The sequence below is a fragment of the Lipotes vexillifer genome, unplaced genomic scaffold, assembly GCF_000442215.2.
Source record: "Lipotes vexillifer unplaced genomic scaffold, Lipotes_vexillifer_v1.1 scaffold325, whole genome shotgun sequence".
NCBI lineage: Eukaryota > Metazoa > Chordata > Mammalia > Artiodactyla > Lipotidae > Lipotes > Lipotes vexillifer.
Window position 1 is genome coordinate 909,097 of NW_006799313.1, and position 18,832 is coordinate 927,928.

The 18,832-nt window shown below is 38.7% G+C and overlaps 1 protein-coding gene across 3 annotated transcripts in view; it reads right to left on the bottom strand.

Annotated features, from left to right (window-relative positions):
* IDE (insulin degrading enzyme) overlaps positions 1 to 18,832 on the bottom strand; it is a 121,000-nt gene that overhangs the window by 15,415 nt on the left and 86,753 nt on the right. For 2 of the 3 annotated variants that reach the window (XM_007471561.1, XM_007471559.1), the window contains 7 exons: positions 15,506 to 15,608; positions 13,458 to 13,580; positions 11,154 to 11,236; positions 7,922 to 8,066; positions 5,313 to 5,423; positions 3,147 to 3,267; positions 389 to 480 (listed from right to left, as the gene is read on the bottom strand). In XM_007471561.1, the coding sequence (XP_007471623.1) occupies positions 389 to 480; positions 3,147 to 3,267; positions 5,313 to 5,423; positions 7,922 to 8,066; positions 11,154 to 11,227 (543 nt within the window). In that variant the 5' untranslated portion in view covers positions 11,228 to 11,236; positions 13,458 to 13,580; positions 15,506 to 15,608. Of the gene's footprint in view, positions 1 to 388; positions 481 to 3,146; positions 3,268 to 5,312; positions 5,424 to 7,291; positions 7,437 to 7,921; positions 8,067 to 11,153; positions 11,237 to 13,457; positions 13,581 to 15,505; positions 15,609 to 18,832 lie in introns of all 3 variants that reach the window. The other variant, XM_007471560.1, reaches the window with a different exon arrangement.

Consider the following 18,832-nt stretch of genomic DNA (forward strand, 5'->3'; position numbering starts at 1 on the left):
AAGACGTTTTCAGAAGATTACATAACTTGTAAGCGGAGGAGTCAAGATTTGAATCCAGGCTCATTCTACACCATGTGCTCTTATCCACTACACAGTGCTGCTGTCCTACAGAGTAGGGATAATTATTCCCATTTCCTTCAATGATTGCACGAGGCAGGCAAAAACAGAGGAGACAGCTGTGAAAGTAGGTCCACAGTTAACCATGATCATTCTGCTCCCCCTATACCCTCCCCTACCTTCCTGCATAGGGCAGGGAAGCCTGAGTCAACACTAATGTGCTTATACAGCCAGACTGTGGTGGTTAGTTAGTAATCTTAGACCAACTAGGGTAAAAATTTTCTCTTTGAATGATGCATAAAAGATTATTGCTAAAACCTCAATCCCGCACCTGCTTTGTTATGTTTCCATGGAGAAGGGCTTCAATGTGCAGCCGTGACAGGAGCTGAGGTATGAAGGCCTTAAGGCGAGGAAGGGTAACATCTGTAAACAAGTGTAAGAAATAGTAAGCTCTACCTGTAAGGTTTTTAAAAAAAAAAACTCTGAGATAATTTGAGATTTACAGAAGAGTTGCAAAAATATTACAGGGAGTTCCTATATACCCCTCACTCAGTTTTCTCTTACGTTAACATCTTTAACCACCATAGGATGATGATCAAAACTAAGAAGTTAACACTGGGACAATACTATTAACTAAAATACAGACTTTATTTGGATTTCAGGTTTTCCACTAATATCCCTTTTCTGTTCCAGGATCTAATCCACAATCCTACCTTGCATTTAGCTGTCATGTGTCCTTAGTTTCCTCCAATCTGTAACAGTTCCTTGGTCTTTCCTTGCCTTTCATGACCTTAAGATTTTTAAGCAGTACTGCTCAATTATTTTATAGAATGCCCTTTATTTGGGCTTGTCTAATGTTTTCTCATGCTTAAATTGAGCTTCTGTATTCTTAGAAAGAATACCCCAGAGGTAATATGTCTTTCTCAGGGCATCACATCGGGGGCACATGATGCTGTTATGCTGTAATACTGGTGATGTAAACACTGACTTACGTGGCTATAGTGCTGTCTACCAGGGGACTGTTTTAATCTTTTGGTTATAATTAAGTAACTCATGTATGCGCTACAAGCAATTAGGAAAAGCCACCCCGCCAATGCCTTCTTTTCCCATTATAATTTTTAAATATTTACTTTGGAGGAAATACTTTGAGACTACACAAATATTTTGTCCTTACTTAACTTTTACCCACTAATTTAGCATCCAGTGGTGGATATTGCCTGTATCAATTATGATTATGGAATCCTAATAGTGAATTTTCTGTTCTTCTCATTACTTTTACATGTACTGATTTAATTCTTCAGTAAAGAGTTGTCCCTTCTCCATTAGGACACCATACTAATAAATGCTACAATGGATGCTAAAATTAGTGAATAAAATTTAAAGAGAGACATAGGAAGGGAATTAACAAGTGCTTACTATGCATCAGGCATTTTATAGATGTTATCTTATAAACTATAAATTATGTGCTATTACCCCCATTTTAAAGGTGAGAGAACTGAAGTTAAGAAAATTTAAGTTCCTTGTCCAAAGTCATCAAGCTAGTAAGTGGCAGAGCTGCATTTGAATCTTAGTCTAATTCCAAAATGCATACCCATCCCACTCCACTGCACTGCCCTAGAAGACCCCTTCACTAGACCCCTCAGCTCTCTCTGCAAACTTCTATAACAATACCCAGTCTCTTTGCCTCTACAAAAAACAATCTGTTTTACACTTATGCTTTGCCACTAGACTGGAGCTCCTTGACGCAAGAAACCCCACCTAACTGATCATTTTTTAATCTCAAGCACCTGCAGTCTGGCGCCTAGTGCATAGCAGGCAGTCAGTAAATGCTGTTGGACCACACTGAATTCTGAGGTTCTTGCTACCCTGGCACCTGGATAGCTGACAGACGTAGAGTCACGGGGGAGCCAGCCTCTCATATTGAGTTGTCTCCAGATTAAGCCATGTTGGCATTACCGGATTATTGATGAATATATATATCAAAACAGAATGATTATTAGAGTGGAAAATTTCAACCGAAAAAGTGCTGACTTTCTCTTTATAAAACACATTTTAGGAAGGCATCACATGCCTATGTGAAACTTTAGAACTAATTCTGCTTACAGTTCATATACCATCTGACCCAGAAGCTAACAAAGCGGGTGGGAATCCCCAAATCTCTGCTTTTGGATCATGCTGAATGCAGGTTCGGTCTCTTGAAAATGTATTTAAAATCAATTATGTGGTATTTTTTTAAAAAGGTAAAATTCCTGCTTGTTACAACCGGGTGTGACTCATAATCATTTTGCAAAGAAAAGTGTATTAACTGTCCAGATTTAAAACGTATCTGTTCTAGTTAATGAATTTTATAATCTATATGCCTACTCAACCAATAAAATAATGACCTTCAATACTTTGCTCTTGATTTGTCACTAAAGTCATCAAAGTCCTTTCTTACATAATAAGAAAGGACTTGTCATAAAAGATCATTAAAGGGCTTCCCTGGTGGCGCAGTGGTTGAGAGTCCGCCTGCCGATGCAGGGGACACGGGTTCGTGCCCCGGTCCGGGAAGATCCCACATGCCGCGGAGCGGCTGCGCCCGTGAGCCATGGCCGCTGGGCCTGCGCGTCCGGAGCCTGTGCTCCGCAACAGGAGAGGCCGCAATGGTGAGAGGCCCGCGTACCGCAAAGAAACAAAAACAAAAACAACAACAAAAATGCCTAAGCATTCTTTCTGTGTGATAAGACTTTCAAGCTCAGCCCTTTTTTCCTTTTCTGAAAACTTCAATATTAACAAGGTAAGTGCTTGGGTCAAAACACTGTCATCTGCAGAAATCTATTAACAGTAATAACTGACTGTTGTGGGTCCAGGTTGAAAACAGCAAATGTGGTTAAACTGCCTGAATACAAAAGCCACTTCAAAGGACACCACTGCTTTTGTAAAAACAAAAACAAAAACAAAAACAAAAAAACCCCCAAAACAGTATGCACAGCTGGCTTTAATGGAACTACAAGTTATTAGAAAGCATAAATACTAGGTAATAGGATAAACCAAAATGATTTTAGAAAAGAATGAAGAAAGCATTAGGCTATAAGTAGAAAGAGTCTCACCATCCAGGGCTTCTTTCAATTCATCTTTAGTCCAGGCCACTTCAGTCATCAGCAAGCGGAGGTAGTACATGGCGTGCTGGTGAGGCTGTTCAGCTCGGAAATTGTTAAGAGATCGCATATACTAGTGAAGGGAGACGTGGGTTTGTTAATTTTATCGATCTTTTTAAAATCATTTCAAAAGGTCAGCTATAATCAAACTTCATTTTGCATAAATGATGTGTTAAATGGGATGCAGGGATATCTGCTTCATCTTCCTTTTCAAAGTTATGTAATTTAGAATGGGACTTACTCCTCTCTCCCTTTGATACTTAAACTAAAGAGTATGCTTTTTTCTTTCTTTTTTTTTTGAAGTCTTTTTTCTTAAGTAATTTTTTTGTTTTTTGTCCCCATAATTAAGAAATGTAAAGTTAAAGTTAAGAAATGTAAAATGTAAAATTCTGAGAACAGAACTTCAATTAAATTCAATTAAAATATATGTTCCTTATAACACCAGAAATAGTATCAGGAGTGAGGTGTGTACACTGAGTCTTAAAATTGATTGCGGACTTCTCTGGTGGCACAGTGATTAAGAATCCGCCTGCCAATGCAGGGGACACGGGTTCAAGCCCTGGTCCGGGAAGATCCCACATGCTGTGGAGCAACTACGCCCGTGCACCACAACTACTGAGCCTGCGCTCTAGAGCCCGTGAGCCACAACTACTGAGCCCGTGTGCCACAACTACTGAAGCCCACGTGCCTAGAGCCCATGCTCTGCAACAGGAGAAGCCACCACAATGAGAAGCCCGCACACCTCAACGAAGAATAGCTCCCGTTCACCGCAACTAGAGAAAAGCCCATGTGCAACAACGAAGACCCAACGCAGCCAAAAATAAATAAAATAAATAAATTTAAAAAAACGACTGCATGTTATATTTTCAAAAGGTTTTTTTTTTTTTTTTTTTTTTTTGCCATACTGCAAGGCATGAAGGATCTTACTTCCCTGACCAGGGATCGAACCTGTGCCCTCTGCAGTGGAAACTTGGAGTCTTAATCACTGGACCACCAGAGAAGTCTTGAGCATACTTTTTCTTTGTCCAGGCTGCTGCTTTACCCCCAGCATCTGACATGTACTCTAAGTACCTTCACTACGGGATCTCTTTGATCTCTCAGAAAGTTATCCCCAGTTTTCAAGGCCTCCATCTCTTGGCATCCTTTAATTCTTCACCATAAGGTCATCCCAAAAGTCTCTCTAAGCAAGCAACATGGATATGTATATATATAAAATATTGAATCTTAATTTGAAAACTGATGATAATTTCTTTGGGTGTACAATGAAGGTCATAGTTTGGCTTTTAAAATAGCCATCCATCCCATATTTCCATTACTGGACCAAACATGAGTTGAATTTAAGTGGAAGATACATCAAGCCTAAATAGTCTGCCCTAATGTGATAAGGCTGTCATGGAAGGCTGAGGTCCCTCCTGCAGAATAGGGTGTTCTTCTTTTTTTCTTTTCCCCCTTTTATTTATTTATTTGTTTGTTTTTTTATTTACTTATTTTTTATTTTTGGCTGTGTTGGGTCTTCTTTGCTGCACGTGGGCTTTCTCTAGTTGCAGTGAGCGAGGGCTACTCTTTGTTGCAGTTCACGGGCTTTTCACTGCGGTGGCTTCTCTTGTTGCAGAGCACAGGAGCTAGGCACGTGGGCTTCAGTAGTTGTGGCTCACGGGCTCTAGAGTGCAGGCTCAGTAGTTGTGGCGCATAGGCTTAGTTGCTCTGCGGCATGTGGGATCTTCCCAGACCTGGGCTCGAACCTGTGTCCCCTGCACTGGCAGGCGGATTCTTAACCACTGAGCCACCAGGGAAGCCCTAGAGTGTTCTTCTTAAATGGAGGTTGGATGAAATCTTCAAGGAGTCCCTGAAAGCCACTAGGTCTACCTCAGGCTCCTCTCTGAAAGTCAGGGCTATCCTAGCTCTTAGGGCCTACAGAGAAGGGGGCCAGGTGTCCACCAGAGTCTCCCAGGCTTTCCTTCTGGATAGAGTATAGTATTCAGCAAAGATAGGATAAAATGACTGCCACAGGGTTATGAATGCTTCTTTTCCTCCTCGCCTCTTTTTCAAAAATGTTCATAATGTGGCAATATCACCTTATGAATAAAAAAATTATAAAAATAAGTTGAGAAAACTTACTGCCTCTTTGATAATTTCAAATCTTTTTTCATCAATCTCAAAGGTAGCCATTTTCTCAATGATCTTCTTTAGCAAAATTGGCTGCTTGTCATTATAACCTTTCACCGAGAGCTATGGAAAGAGTTCAGGATATTAAAAGTCTAAAATTAACATGAAACAACTTCAACTTGACTTTAAAACATGTAGAAAATCCCCAAACCAGGTGTATCAAAATAAAAATAAAACAAGAAATTAAATGAATTTCATTTCTCATAAATATAGTTCAACACTTAGGAAGATAACATTGACCATCTTTATTTACTAATATCCAAAAGCATATGCTTTTCCTAAACAAAAACAATAGCAGGAAAACTTACCTGGTGCCAAACTACAGCAGTACATACTATATATCATCAAAATTCAAGTTCTCATTAAATCAAAATTAATTATAGAATGTGTTTTAAATTTAACCTTCAAAAAGAATTTCTAAAGAATGTCATGCTTAAGATTGTTATAGTTGTGTTAAGAAGGTAAAAATCATAGGGGAGGGTTACCTAGCAAACTACTGGGTATGTCCCCAAATTGTTTATATTTCAATGTTTTAAAAAATCATCTTTTAAGAAATCAGGAAGCCCCAATTTTGTATTATATGGCATTTTGCCACTTTTCTTGTCCAATGTTGCCCAATAATGGTCCATAGGTCTCACTACTTGCTTGTTTGATGAGTTCTGCTGATGTACCAAAAGCCAGTGGCAAAACAGATGTGAAGTAAGGATACACTGTATGTACTGTCTGGATTTTGCCTTAGGACAATTTACCTTAATAGTTTCTGAAAGCATAACATTTTGAAAAGCAGGGGAAGCCTATTATCACATTTCCTACTATTATATTGCCACATGGTGGCACCCACAGAGGTTAGAGGATACACTGGAACTAGAATATCTCTGGATGCCTTTACCTTATGAAAATCGATAGGCAAGAATCTCAGCAGGAGTGAAGGTCACTGCCCATGGAAAGCACATCATGTACCGTGGGAACTAGACTGACAACTAGCAGAAAGCCCATTCTGTCACAAATTAAAAATTATTTATTTTAATGGTGATATGCTACTAAAACTCAACAGCAAAAAATAAACCATAGATTATTACTTTTCTATTTGGATTTTATTTTGACCTCTGAGCTTCAAATTTCCCTGGACTCTGAGAATGGTTAGGTTATATACATTCTTATACATTAAACAAAAGCTACCAGAAAAGTTACTTGTATGAAGAAAAAAAGTCACTGCAAAATAAATAAAATTTAAAAACCCTAAAACTTTTTGTATAGAATTAGAAAGAGTACACAGTGCATGCTCTCATTTTAGTTGTTATGAAAACATACAACATATTTTTAAGAAAAGTGGAGATGAATGTGTGCCAGAAGAGGGATGTTAATTTGGAAATGATATAAGTTTGGAAACATAACAGAAACGGTTTCAAGAGAAAGGATCTAGTTATTTCTTGGGATGTATTTAATAATGTTTATCTTAAAACACACTTAAAAGTAGTTAATGATACATGCTACAAAATAAATTAAATGAAAATGTCAGACGTATCTGAACACAGGAACTTTCTATTACTGTCAGAAGAAATAAAGAAGCTTATAATATAAGTAAAATTCAGCACCACAACAGTAACTATGGGTATCTTTCACTTACAGATGTTAATATATTCAAATACATGGAAAGAACAACATGCTTTCAGGATTAATATGTTAAACATTTCAAGCAGAGGAACATGCAAATAAATGTAGCACAAATATATGTTCACAAGATGCACTAAACTCTACTAAATCATTTGTTAGTGGAACTAATACTAACTTGAGTTCTTCAATCATTAAAAAGGTGCAAGGAAAAAACCATCAATCTTCTTGTTTTAAAATGCAGAAGTTAATAGTTTTCCCAAGCTCAACATAATGCTTAAACGGTGTGACGCCTTTTCTTTCGTTTTCATTTTACTTACAAGTATTGCATTCATTCCTGATGCAATGCCATAGCTCAAACCTGAGAGGCGTGCTGCATATGTATACTCTTTTAAATCATCCTTCAATAACCTGATAAACAGGTATGTCATGTTGCAATGGAGAGGATCAGCATAAATGTAGCGACTAACAAAAAGAAAAACAAAAGAAATGCTTTGATACCTCAAGCAGTGGCATGGTAATGAAGAAACATGACCGAAGAGTATGAATATGCAGCCTCATGATCTAAATTTCTAGGGAAATAGTATAGGCCAACCTTCTGTTTTACAATGGCAGGAAGACTTCATTCTCTGTTGTCAAAGACCAAGACTTCAGATACAGAATGGGAGAGATCTAAACCTAAATCAGGGTCCAATTTTGTTTTGAGGAGAAAAATATGACAGTCTGATGAAAGATGTTTAAAAAAAAAGAAATCAAGGAAAATTTGCATAATATGAATGGTATATTGCGGAATACTTAAGAGTAAAAGCTAACTTAAAAATTAAATTATGCGAAAATATGATTAGTCACCAAAAAAAGAAATTAAACTCACACCCTCAATCAAAAATGCTTCCAGCAAATCAATATAAAAAATGTTGATGAGTGGAAGGCTCTAAGACGTGGGTACTTACATACATCCCATAGATGGTATTTTGGAGGTCATAGCTCAAGCCTGCTAGCTCTGCTGCATATGCATACTCGTTGAGTGAGTCTTTGAGGAGCTCAAGGTACAAATAGGCCATGTTACAGTGCAAGGGGTCCACATAAGCAAATGGGCTGGAAGAAAATGTTGACAGTAAAATAGCTGATTTATTACTTCCCAATGTGATATGGCCTTTTGAGATGGATCAAGGAACTGAACAGGGGTTAAAATAACTTCCTGAAGACACACTTTGAATTCCTGAATCTGACTCTTCTCATGAGGAAAAAAACAAGATGTTTAAAAAAGAAGCTTGAAATATGCCATGTGTGCTGGTAGTGGTGAAGAGGGAGAAGGAATTGCTTACCCCAGATGGTGTGGTAGAACTGACAAGTTAGAAACACTGGGTAGGTAAGGAGGAGGAACAGGCCAAAACGCATGCCTACATTTATAAAGGCTAATAGGAGAAGGCATGGCTGACAAAGCTGATAACAGCATGTGGGTGTCCTCTTTCTCCCTCTAAGCAAGCCAAACCCTTGGTGGACAGGAGGATGAGATTGAGAAGTTTGTGTGCTGTGATTATATAAACTTAAAAGGGAAAAACTGAGACTTGAAAGAGAAAAATTAAGACCTGTGAAAATGTTAGCTTATCTCTTGAGTTTCCTCCCAAACCAAGAGACTGGAACACTGTCAGTAAAGTAATTGATAATATCCATCATACAACTACAGCCAGAACTAGGAAAAAATATTAAAACAGGAAAATTTTTAAGTGAGAAAGAGCAACAAAAGAGAGGAAATAATTACAGAGTGCAAGAGCTAAATAGGACCACAGAGATGACCTAACTTAAATCTTCGTTTCCCAAATAAGAAGCATCACTTTCCTCATGTCACCTGGGCTAGTAGCAGCAGAGTTAGGATTCAGATTTAAGTCAAATGACCTATTCATTTGACTATGTGACACTGCTTACCTTTATGAGAAGCAAGTAAAAGATTCCTTCATTCAACAAATATGTACTACATTCTCACTACAGTGCTAGGCACTTCTCTAGGTACTGGGAATAAAGAAGGAACAAATCAGGCAGAGTCCCTGACTTCACAGAGTTTAGAGCCTAGTTGGAAGAGACAAATAATAAATTTAAATATGATACATCAGGTGGTGATAGTGTTATGGAGAAAAATTATGCAGGGTCAGAGGAACAGGAGTGATGGGTAGTGGGACAGGAAGATTGCTAATTTACATAAAATTATTATTAATAAATTAAATTGTTATTATTAAAATTATTATTAATTATTAATCAAGGCCACTCTGAAAGGTGACATCTGGGTCCAGACCTGAAGGAAGCAAAGGAGCAAGCCCTGGGGATATCTGGGTGGAGAACTTTCCAGGCTGAGGAAACAGCCAGTACAAAGGATCTGAGGTAGCCTCATGGTTTGGTTTGTTTGGCAGCAAATTAAAAGTTTCACTCTATCTATAGCACAGTAAATATAACCAATGCACTGACATCAGGGCCAGAAATTTTATCAAAAACTGATAATTAAGTAAAAATAGGGGTAAAATGCTTAGCTACAGAGAATTAAAATCAAAGAGAAAATTCTAAAGCTATACATTCTCCGCCTGGCAAATCTAAATAGCACTCTGTCATTTAATTTTTTAAGTATTATACATGATGACAGACTTCCTTCTTTAGTCAAATAGAAGGAAGCAGTTCAGAAACTTACTAGCACAGCTCACAAAAGCATCAAAACAAAAGAGAGTCCTTGAAAGGGTTCATCCCCACAGGCACCCTTAGGTGGAAGTGAAAAGCTAGAAAAAAACAAATCTGGGAGTTCAAAGTCATATGGATCAAGCTCAGAATGCAATTCCAAGAAGTGTCCTAAAATGCTGCATCCACAGCAGCTATGCTGGTGAACTGGAGAGGGTCCTAAACTAACTTTTGAAAGAGAACATGATTCAACTGGAATTCTTAAATCCTGGTTCACTTGTTAACTTAAAACACATTATTTCGTAACCAGATGTTACATGCTTAAATATGGATCACAGAGTTTTAAAAACTGTACATATGCATAATATTATCCTATTTCTGAAAAGACTAAAAGTATATACACAAACAGAAAATTTATTTAAGAACGTACAAGAAACCTAATAGTGTTTACCTCTAGAGAGACCAGAACACGGAGAGGGATTGGTGGGAAGCAGACATTTTAAATTCTGAGAACTATACTAGGCAGCTTAGAGAACGCAAACATATCAAATGGTCTCTCAAAAGGTATTCTGAAGCTAAATCATAGAAGCCAAATGCGAAAGTGTGACAAGCTGCTTAGAGTGTTAAAAATATCACTCTGAACTATCAAAAAATAAAACCAGCTTTGTAATGCTCTCTACCAACAGTAAGCCATAATCAGAAAGCCCATGTTTGATGTAAACAAACAAACAAACAAAAAACAACACCAACAATCTCAGCGCAGCTCTAGATAATCTATGAATCTCATACTATAAATAAACAATGTTTACATCCCTACAATCTCAACATACTTGTTCGTGAACTATTAAATTCCTACTTAAGAGATTCTTTTTCTCTTTTCTAAAATATTTAAAACACATCCAGCTTTAATTTCATGCCAAGCAAATCAAATAAAAATTAATGAAAAAGTTGATCATTATATTGAACATTATTAAAAAATGATAGGTTTATTTTATAAACACAGACCACTGAATTTTAGAAATATAAAATTATAGAGTGCAAACTCACAAAGTAAAATTTGAATTGAGTGATAATATTATCACACAAATAAAAGGAGATAAACTAAAGATTTATACTGAGAAATCATTGCAACAGTAGCATTATTCATAAATTTTACAAACATCTTCTATCAAGCCAGGAATACAGAAAGCAATATCTGAGGGCTCCAGACAATTAAAGGGCTGGAAGGGATTCAAGATCATTTAGTAACTACCACCTCTTCTTCTGGGCAAGTTCCAGGAATACAAAATCAAAACCACAACAAAAAAACACACCCCAAATTATTTAATCTTTCTTCAGTGAAACTTCTGGTGAGTCTACAGCCTTCCCTTAACAGGAAGGAGCAGCCTTCCTTTGTCTAGGCTAAAAAACTCTAATTCCTTCTATTTCCAGACATAGGTCCTTAAGGAAGCAAAGAAAACTTTCAGAAATGTAATTGTTGATTTTCATAGGAAGCTTTGTAGCTAGATTCATTTTACGTACCTGAAAAATTCAAAGTTCAGACAGGCCTTAGGCAAGAAAAACTTATCATCTTGTTTGAACCACAGTTTGCTCATAGCTGTATCCTGTGATGGAGAAACAGTATGTTTAGGGAAATACAGGCACATTTGGCAAAAATCTTCAATCAAATCACTCTTCAAGAGGAGGAGGACAGAGGAAATAGCTGAGCTTTGTTCTGGAGAGACTGCTGTCCCATGGCCTTGAAGCATACTCAGAGGGTCAGCTGGTGGGAAGCTGGAGAGATGACTGGTGATTCCAGTAGTAGAGAGAAATCACCCTCTCATCAGCACCCTGGGTCAAAGAGACGGGGACTCAGTGGCGGAAGAGACAGACAGGTGAAGCCAATACCAACTGTCCTGTCCCTGTTTTTCTGGATGCAGGGACACAGATGCAGGAGTCCTTGTGGGGGTGGGGGGGTGGCAGCCAGCCACCAAAGTGGGCCACATGGATCCCTGCCTGCTGGAATTCACACCCTTGTGTGGTCCTCTCTCCTGCACTGGACCAGGGTTGGTCTCTGTCTGACCAACAGATTATGGCAGACGTGATGATATGACACTTCTTAGACTAGATTATAAGACACTGTGGTTTCCACCTTGATCACTCATTTTCCCTCTTGGATCACTCACTTTGGGGTAAGCCAGCTGCCATGTCACACAACTCTACGGAGAGGCCCATGTACCGAAGAACTAAGGCCTGCCCAAAGCCACACAAATGAATTTGGAGTAGAATCCTCCAGCCCTAGTTGAGCCTTCAGATGACCAAAGTCCCAGCTCACAGCTTGACCATAACCTGAGAGACCCTGAGCCAGAACTACCCAACTAGGCTACTTCCACATTCCTGTCCCTTGGAAACTGCATGAGATAAAATAAGTGTTTGTGGTTTTAAACTGCTGAATTTTAGAGTAATTTGTTACACCGCAACGGATAACTAACACAGCCAAGGATGAACAAATAAGCCACTCCTTTGCCTCTCCACTCACTCATTCATACTATATTTTAAAAAGTCTTAGGGACTTCCCTGGTGGTCCAGTTGTTAAGAATTCGCCTTCCAATGCAGGGGATGCGGGTTCGATCCCTGGTTGGGGAACTAAGACCCCACATGCTGTGGAGCAACTAAGCCTGTGTGCCAAAACTACTGAGCCTGCACGTCACAACTAGAGAGCCTGTGTGCCGCAACTACAGAGTCCATGCACTCTGGAGACCGCATGCCACAACTAGAGAGAAGCCCATGCGCTGCAATAAAGAGCCCACACACCGCAACGAAAGATCCCGCAAGCTGCGAAGAAGATCCCGCGTACTAAAACTAAGACCTGACGCAGCCAAATAAATTTTAAAAAAGTCTTAAAGTTCACCTGAAACTACCTTGAAACTCTGACAAGAGATATAAATGGTTTAATATTCTCCTTAGTTTATGCTAAGATGGCCTATTTAAAACAAACAAAAAATAAAAATAGGAGAAGTAAATAAGCTTTCCCTTTGAATAACCTAACCTATAACTCATTAAAATGTCATTTTTAAAGAAAAATGATTGTCTCATTAATAATCTAGTTGTTTGAGATAAATTAAATTTCATAGTCCTAAACACTAATTCTCATCTCATTGAGTTAATCTGAATGTTAGGTCATTTGAAGAAAAGGGAAAGAAAGATGTTTGTCTGTGGTGGTAAATTTAGAAAGAGTTAGTTTTAAAGTTTAGAAAAGAGGATGTGCTGTAATAATTTGATCCATTTTTCTACACAATCTACCCAAGGTGTGAAATAATGACATGAAAAGAACATTCTGAAAAAGAAAACACCCTCCTCAATCGTTCTTCCCACTGGCTTATAACTCCATTAACTTCATATAGCGTTCTGTCAAAATGAGAAAGAATTGTTTTTAAGGGTAGGAAATCCAACAGCTTCCCCTGGATATGCTCTCTTCCAGGCTTTAGAGATTCTTTATCTCTAACTTTCATGATGCAGCATAAATCTACTTCCTTATTGGGTCTTCAGTGAACATGGAAAGAAGCCCGCTTTCAATAGACTTGTAGTTACATTCCAGACTTACTATTTTATAGTCTGCAAAGAAAACAATTCCCTAGATTCTATGCTGTAGAGTAGTTTTGTTTGTTTTAAAATGTCTAGCTTTTAATATTTCTTGTAGTTATTCTCTCTGCAACTTTTCTGTTATCTGTAGGGTGTGAGCCCCGCAAATCAACATAGTACCAAATGCAAGAAAACATCTCTCTAGTCCCTTCTATGTAATAGGTCTGTCCCCTAAATTTAATATCAATGATTCTAACATATTACCTTAATAAGAGAAGGGTATGGTGTTGCTTCTTTTTCTAATGATAAAATCTCAAAATCTGTAGGAATAAATTCATTCTTCGTTGGAAGTTTAAATTTCCCATTCAAATCAGCATTTTGCCATTTCTGGATGAATAGTGAAAACACACACACACACACACACAAAAGCAATTAGAATCTGATTTAAGAGTTTAAAACAGTCACATTGCTTAATATCTAGGCAAACAATAAGAGAATAAATGTCACACAGCATTCTCTTCCATCATATATAAAAAGGCTACTCCCAAGATCTATCAATGACTTTTCATGAAACTTGAACTGGAGTCTCTGGAACTAATCAAGGTTTTACACTCATCTATCTTTCCTCTTTACACATGTCTGAAATGACCAGCTGAGGTGAAGGAACAATCTGAGACTGTGGAACTGAGGCTAACTGGTCCATATGAAGATCATGTTTGCTCCAGCTCTTTAAAGAATGGAGAATAATCTGCACAGAGATAAATACCCACAACTGCTAGACAATAGGTCATTTAAAAGAGTTAAACTTTCAGCTACACTATATTACTTGCAATGTATGGCTTGAAAACTAGGTTAAAGGGGGCTTCTTTGACTTCAGCACTCTAAAGGCCTGGTCTACTCCTCTCCCAGACGACCACATGCATTTTCAAGTGGACCAATATTTCAAGCATACGGTTAAGGACAAAGTTGAGATTTAAATCTGGATTGTGGGACAGGATCGACACAACCTGCAGGTTGGATCTGTTCCATGGGCTACTTCCAAAAGCTAAGTGAGGCAGATCAGACCATGATTGATGAACTCTGATTTATAAGACTTTTCATTATTTAAAAAAAAAAAGCAACCAACTGCCAATGATTCTGGGTTTAGTAATTTGGTCTCCAGCTGATGTGGCACAGCCTTGCAGCTCTTGTAGTTCTATTTTGGTCCCTGCATTTGTGTCTTTTGGCACTGGGATGGTGGGGATGTTGGCCATATTATTTATATGTAGCAACTTAAGTCCCCAGTATGGCTGGATCGTAGGGACTGGTAAACACTTAGCAAGTAATTTCACTGCTGAACTTCCAGATCAATTTGTTTAAATTTCCATTTGGGGCAGGTTTGTCCTGGTCAGAATTTGGTGAACAGGGGTTCTCTCTTGTTTGAGGGTTAGTTCACACCCAGCACTAATTCATGCGAGATCAGCTTTCCTCACAGTTTAGTAAGGTGGACATTTTCACATACTAACGGGCTTCAGTCATCTCCTTACGTGCTATGAATATGTCAGAAAAGTACCAGTAATAATTTTTCTTTCTTAAACTACTTTTTTCTGTATCGTCATTACCCTGGTACATTTAAGAAATATCCATTACCCAAGTTTAACTAGAATTTAGTCAGAGCAAGGCTTTCTGGTGTCTCCCCATGAATAAAGGACACAGTCTCAAAGCTACACAGCCAATGAGAACCAAAAAAGAAAAAGTACTGGACCAGTAGATAAGACTCACAAACAAAATCCTGACTCCTGATGAATGGGGTAACATACTATCTATACATACCTGTTTTGAAACAAATCATAATGACCCTATGTTGACAAAAAGAGCAATGATACAATGAGGCATAAAATATAGCCCCTCCTAAAGTGAAGATGGTATGAATCCCAGAAATTGCTCCCCACCTGTGTTCACAGCAAGATCGTGAGCTCTCAGCCCTTGCATCTGTCTTTCAGGTTCTCTATTTCCATCTCTTCCTGCCTGTCTTGGTGCCTTTGCAACCCTGTGTACTTTGGACTTCACTGATCTTTGACTGCATGAGACTTGGAGTCTGCTTTACAGCCCTGCTGGTCTGACAGACAGACGAGAAGGTGGCTACAGTATCATTTCTTCATGCAAAACCTAAGCTCCAGCTCTTCACCTCCCTGTTCACTCCTCTTGGGATGGTACAGACAGTGCTGGGCCATCACTCTCCACACTTTGGGCCGTGAACTGGTTGATCTAGGGAGCTCATATTCTTGTGTGTCCCTCACACATCAGCTTATTCACAGATGGGTTAACCCTACCTTAATGACTTCATCTGGTATAGCTTCTTGTCTGTACTGGGTTCCATACCACTCTTCTGTGCGATCAGTTTTTCCTTCAAAAGATTTGGAAACTATTGCAACCCTACAGATAGATGGAAAAAAAACCTATAAACTCATGTTGTATACATAAATTTATAGAATCTGACTCACGAAAATATAAATAATATCCAAGAATGTGTTGGGCCTCTACAACCCAGTAAGTCCTATGAGGCCCAGCTGAAACAGCAATGTATATATAGAAGTCTTTGACCATAGTCTCTGTTATCCTTTGGTTATAGCCCATCATTTTTGGTACGAAAAGCTGCTTGCAAGATTTTTGTTATGAATGCTATTGACTAAAATCTTAAAAGAAGAGTAGCTAGGGAAAAAAGTGGAACCAGGTCAGCTGAAAAATAGTCCTTAAAAAAGCACAACAAAGTACTCCCTCCCAGGAACAGCTCAGGCCCCAGGGTTACAAGAATGGATAAGAAAATTTGTTGGCTCATTCAGAGATCCAAACAAAATTAAAAACACACTTTCATTATAACTTGCTAAGTTTGTACTCTGTTATTTTTTTTTCCTGCCAGACACCACCATCAGCCGTATGTACTACATGTACACTGGCCTTCCTGATGCTAGGGGAGACAGGGACAAGACCAAGAGAACATCTCTATCTTTCTCTGCTGGGGTAGTAGAAAGAGCACAGAAGAGAAGTCAGAAGGAAAAAAGTTCAGGGAGGGAAGGGAGAGGTAAAATAATGTAAAAAGATTACAAGCAGACAAGCGAAAGAAGCCCTGTACCAGTGGAGCTTCTGTCCCTGTGTGGGTCATCATGGACAGTTCTGCCTCTGCTGCCTTTTAACTATCAAAGTTGGAATGATTTCACTCTGACTAGCAGGCTCAACCCCAGGCTGGGACCAATCCTACTTTGAATCTTGCAGGCCAATAGCTTGGAAGGCTTGCCATGCAGTCAGTCCTGTTATTGGTTTCACTTCTTCTTTATGTCCCATTTCAAATAACTAGGTTCATGTCTGTTCCTGCTTATGCTCACTTGTCCTCCCAGAGGTTAGTTTCTAGCCTCTGAATGTCGGTCTCACAGCTGAAAGCCCACTGCTTGCAGTCAAAACTCCCCTCTGCTGAACACCCATTAATTTTCAGAATCCTGATTTTTGTGTTCCAAACACCTGCCCATTGTTGGACCTCCCCAATTTCAATGCCTGACTGTCTGAACCACCATCTATTCCTTATTCATTCTAGATAAAATACTCTACCTGGCTAGATAGACTTGGCTTTCTCACTTGCTTCAGGGTAGATATAGGCAATCTGACTCACCTGTTAGGATGACTGACTAATCTTGCAGTTTAAGGTGTTCCTGATCTGGCCTAGCTGCCACTGACCACTATCAGTTCTAGAAAACATGCTAAATAAGAATATGTTCGACAGAAACATACAGAAGAACCATAGGGTTTAACAGATGAAAGAGTTCTGTTATTGTATCCAGAAGAAGTGATACACGTTGGCTATTTGAAAATCCTTTATGAGGGCTATGTGTAGTGTATACAGAACACACATGGCCACATGAAGGGTATGTGATGTTTCTTAAGGGCATTCATTCAATACATGACAGAGCCAGCTAAGAGTCAGTCATAGAAATTGCTTCCATTCCTGTTGATTTTTCAAAGAATGAATGGATTGATTCTCAGGGAGACCTCTGAAAAACGTTAGGAAGTAAAATTCCGTGGTAGAGAGGTGGTATTCCATCTTCTCTTCCATAAGATGCTTGATTTTGGAAGTTTATTACATAGATGGCTCTGGTTTCCCTGAATGACAGCCCATGAATCAGAATAATGAACAAGGGATTGATTACACCTTGTGAAGACTGGAGCATTCATTTGGCAGTGGACTTGCCCTCTGGAACAGGAAAACTTTAAACTCAGTTCTGAGAGAGAAAGTGAAAAAACTCAGGAAAAGCTATCAAATGCTCTGGAGGATGACTATATGACACAGAAGGAAGCAGACCCTGGAGGCTGTCCAGTGATGCTCAGGTTTAAAAAAGGAGAAGGGAGATTTATTAGTTACAATCCTAAGGGATCTAGATAGTTAGATACCAAAGTACAGTGTATGGGGTAACAGTTGACATGTTACCATAAGGAAGTAAATATGAAGTAGATAAGCATAGCTCCTCAAACTAGGGAAATACCAAACATTGGCCTAACAAAAAGAGATACCTTTGCAGACCAAGAGTTAGCGTACCATCGAGGAATTCAAAACTGAAATACGATGGAAGAGTATGTACTTTCAAATAAACTACGAAGGGCGAATAACAAAAGAGACAGAGTAGACACATGTCAAATGTATACAGAAATCTATGAACCAGAGTGTGGAACCGCGAGAGCACCTGAATTAGGAGAAAAGAGTCACAATAATTGAGGTACACCACAGAGAGCTGCAGTATATTTAGCTGCAGACAATTGAGAAAAACTGGCACAGACACTGCAGCATCTTAGACTACCTGCTGGAAACCTAATTATACTAAAAAATAGTCTCCATGAGTTTTTTTCTTAAATATGTGTGTGTGTTGAGGGGTGAGGGGGGAATACTACTCTTCAATTCCATCCACAAAGAATTGGCTACTGACATGGTCCTTAGAAATGTGAGAGGAAATGGCCTCTTATTTTCATATTGAAGCTTACAACAGTAAGAAAAGGAAACAGTGGGCTAGAACGAATGCTGACTGTTGACTTCCAGTCAGCCATTTAGAAGTGTGCAGTGGGAATGAATAGCTGTTGCTGCTGATGGAATCCATTCAGAAATAATCCTGACTACAGACATTAAAAGGCAATATGGTTCCCCAGGAATGAATTCTCATGAGACCTTCGCAAAATAATCCCTGAGAGAGAAAAGAGGGAAGACAGCCAAGAATGAGAAGAGACTTCACAGGTAACCATGATAAATTAAAAAAGAATTAGTAGAAAGTGCACAGATCTGGCCATGAGAAACTTGGATTCTGGTTGATACTGTGACTCACTTTCTTTGAGATCTTGCCAAAATCACAGTTAAGATCTAAATTAAGCAAGTCTCTGGGCTTCAGTTTCATTAATTTTTAAATAGGGATTCAAACTAGATGAACTCTGTCCTTCTACTAGTAGATTTCCACAATATCATGATATCAAATCATATTTTTAAAAGATACACAACAGAGGAAGAAAGAAAGCACAAAAAAAATCTACTGATGACAGATTCTAAATCAAACTTAAAAAACAGTGATAGGGGGCTTCCCTGGTGGCGCAGTGGTTGAGAGTACGCCTGCCGATGCAGGGGACACGGG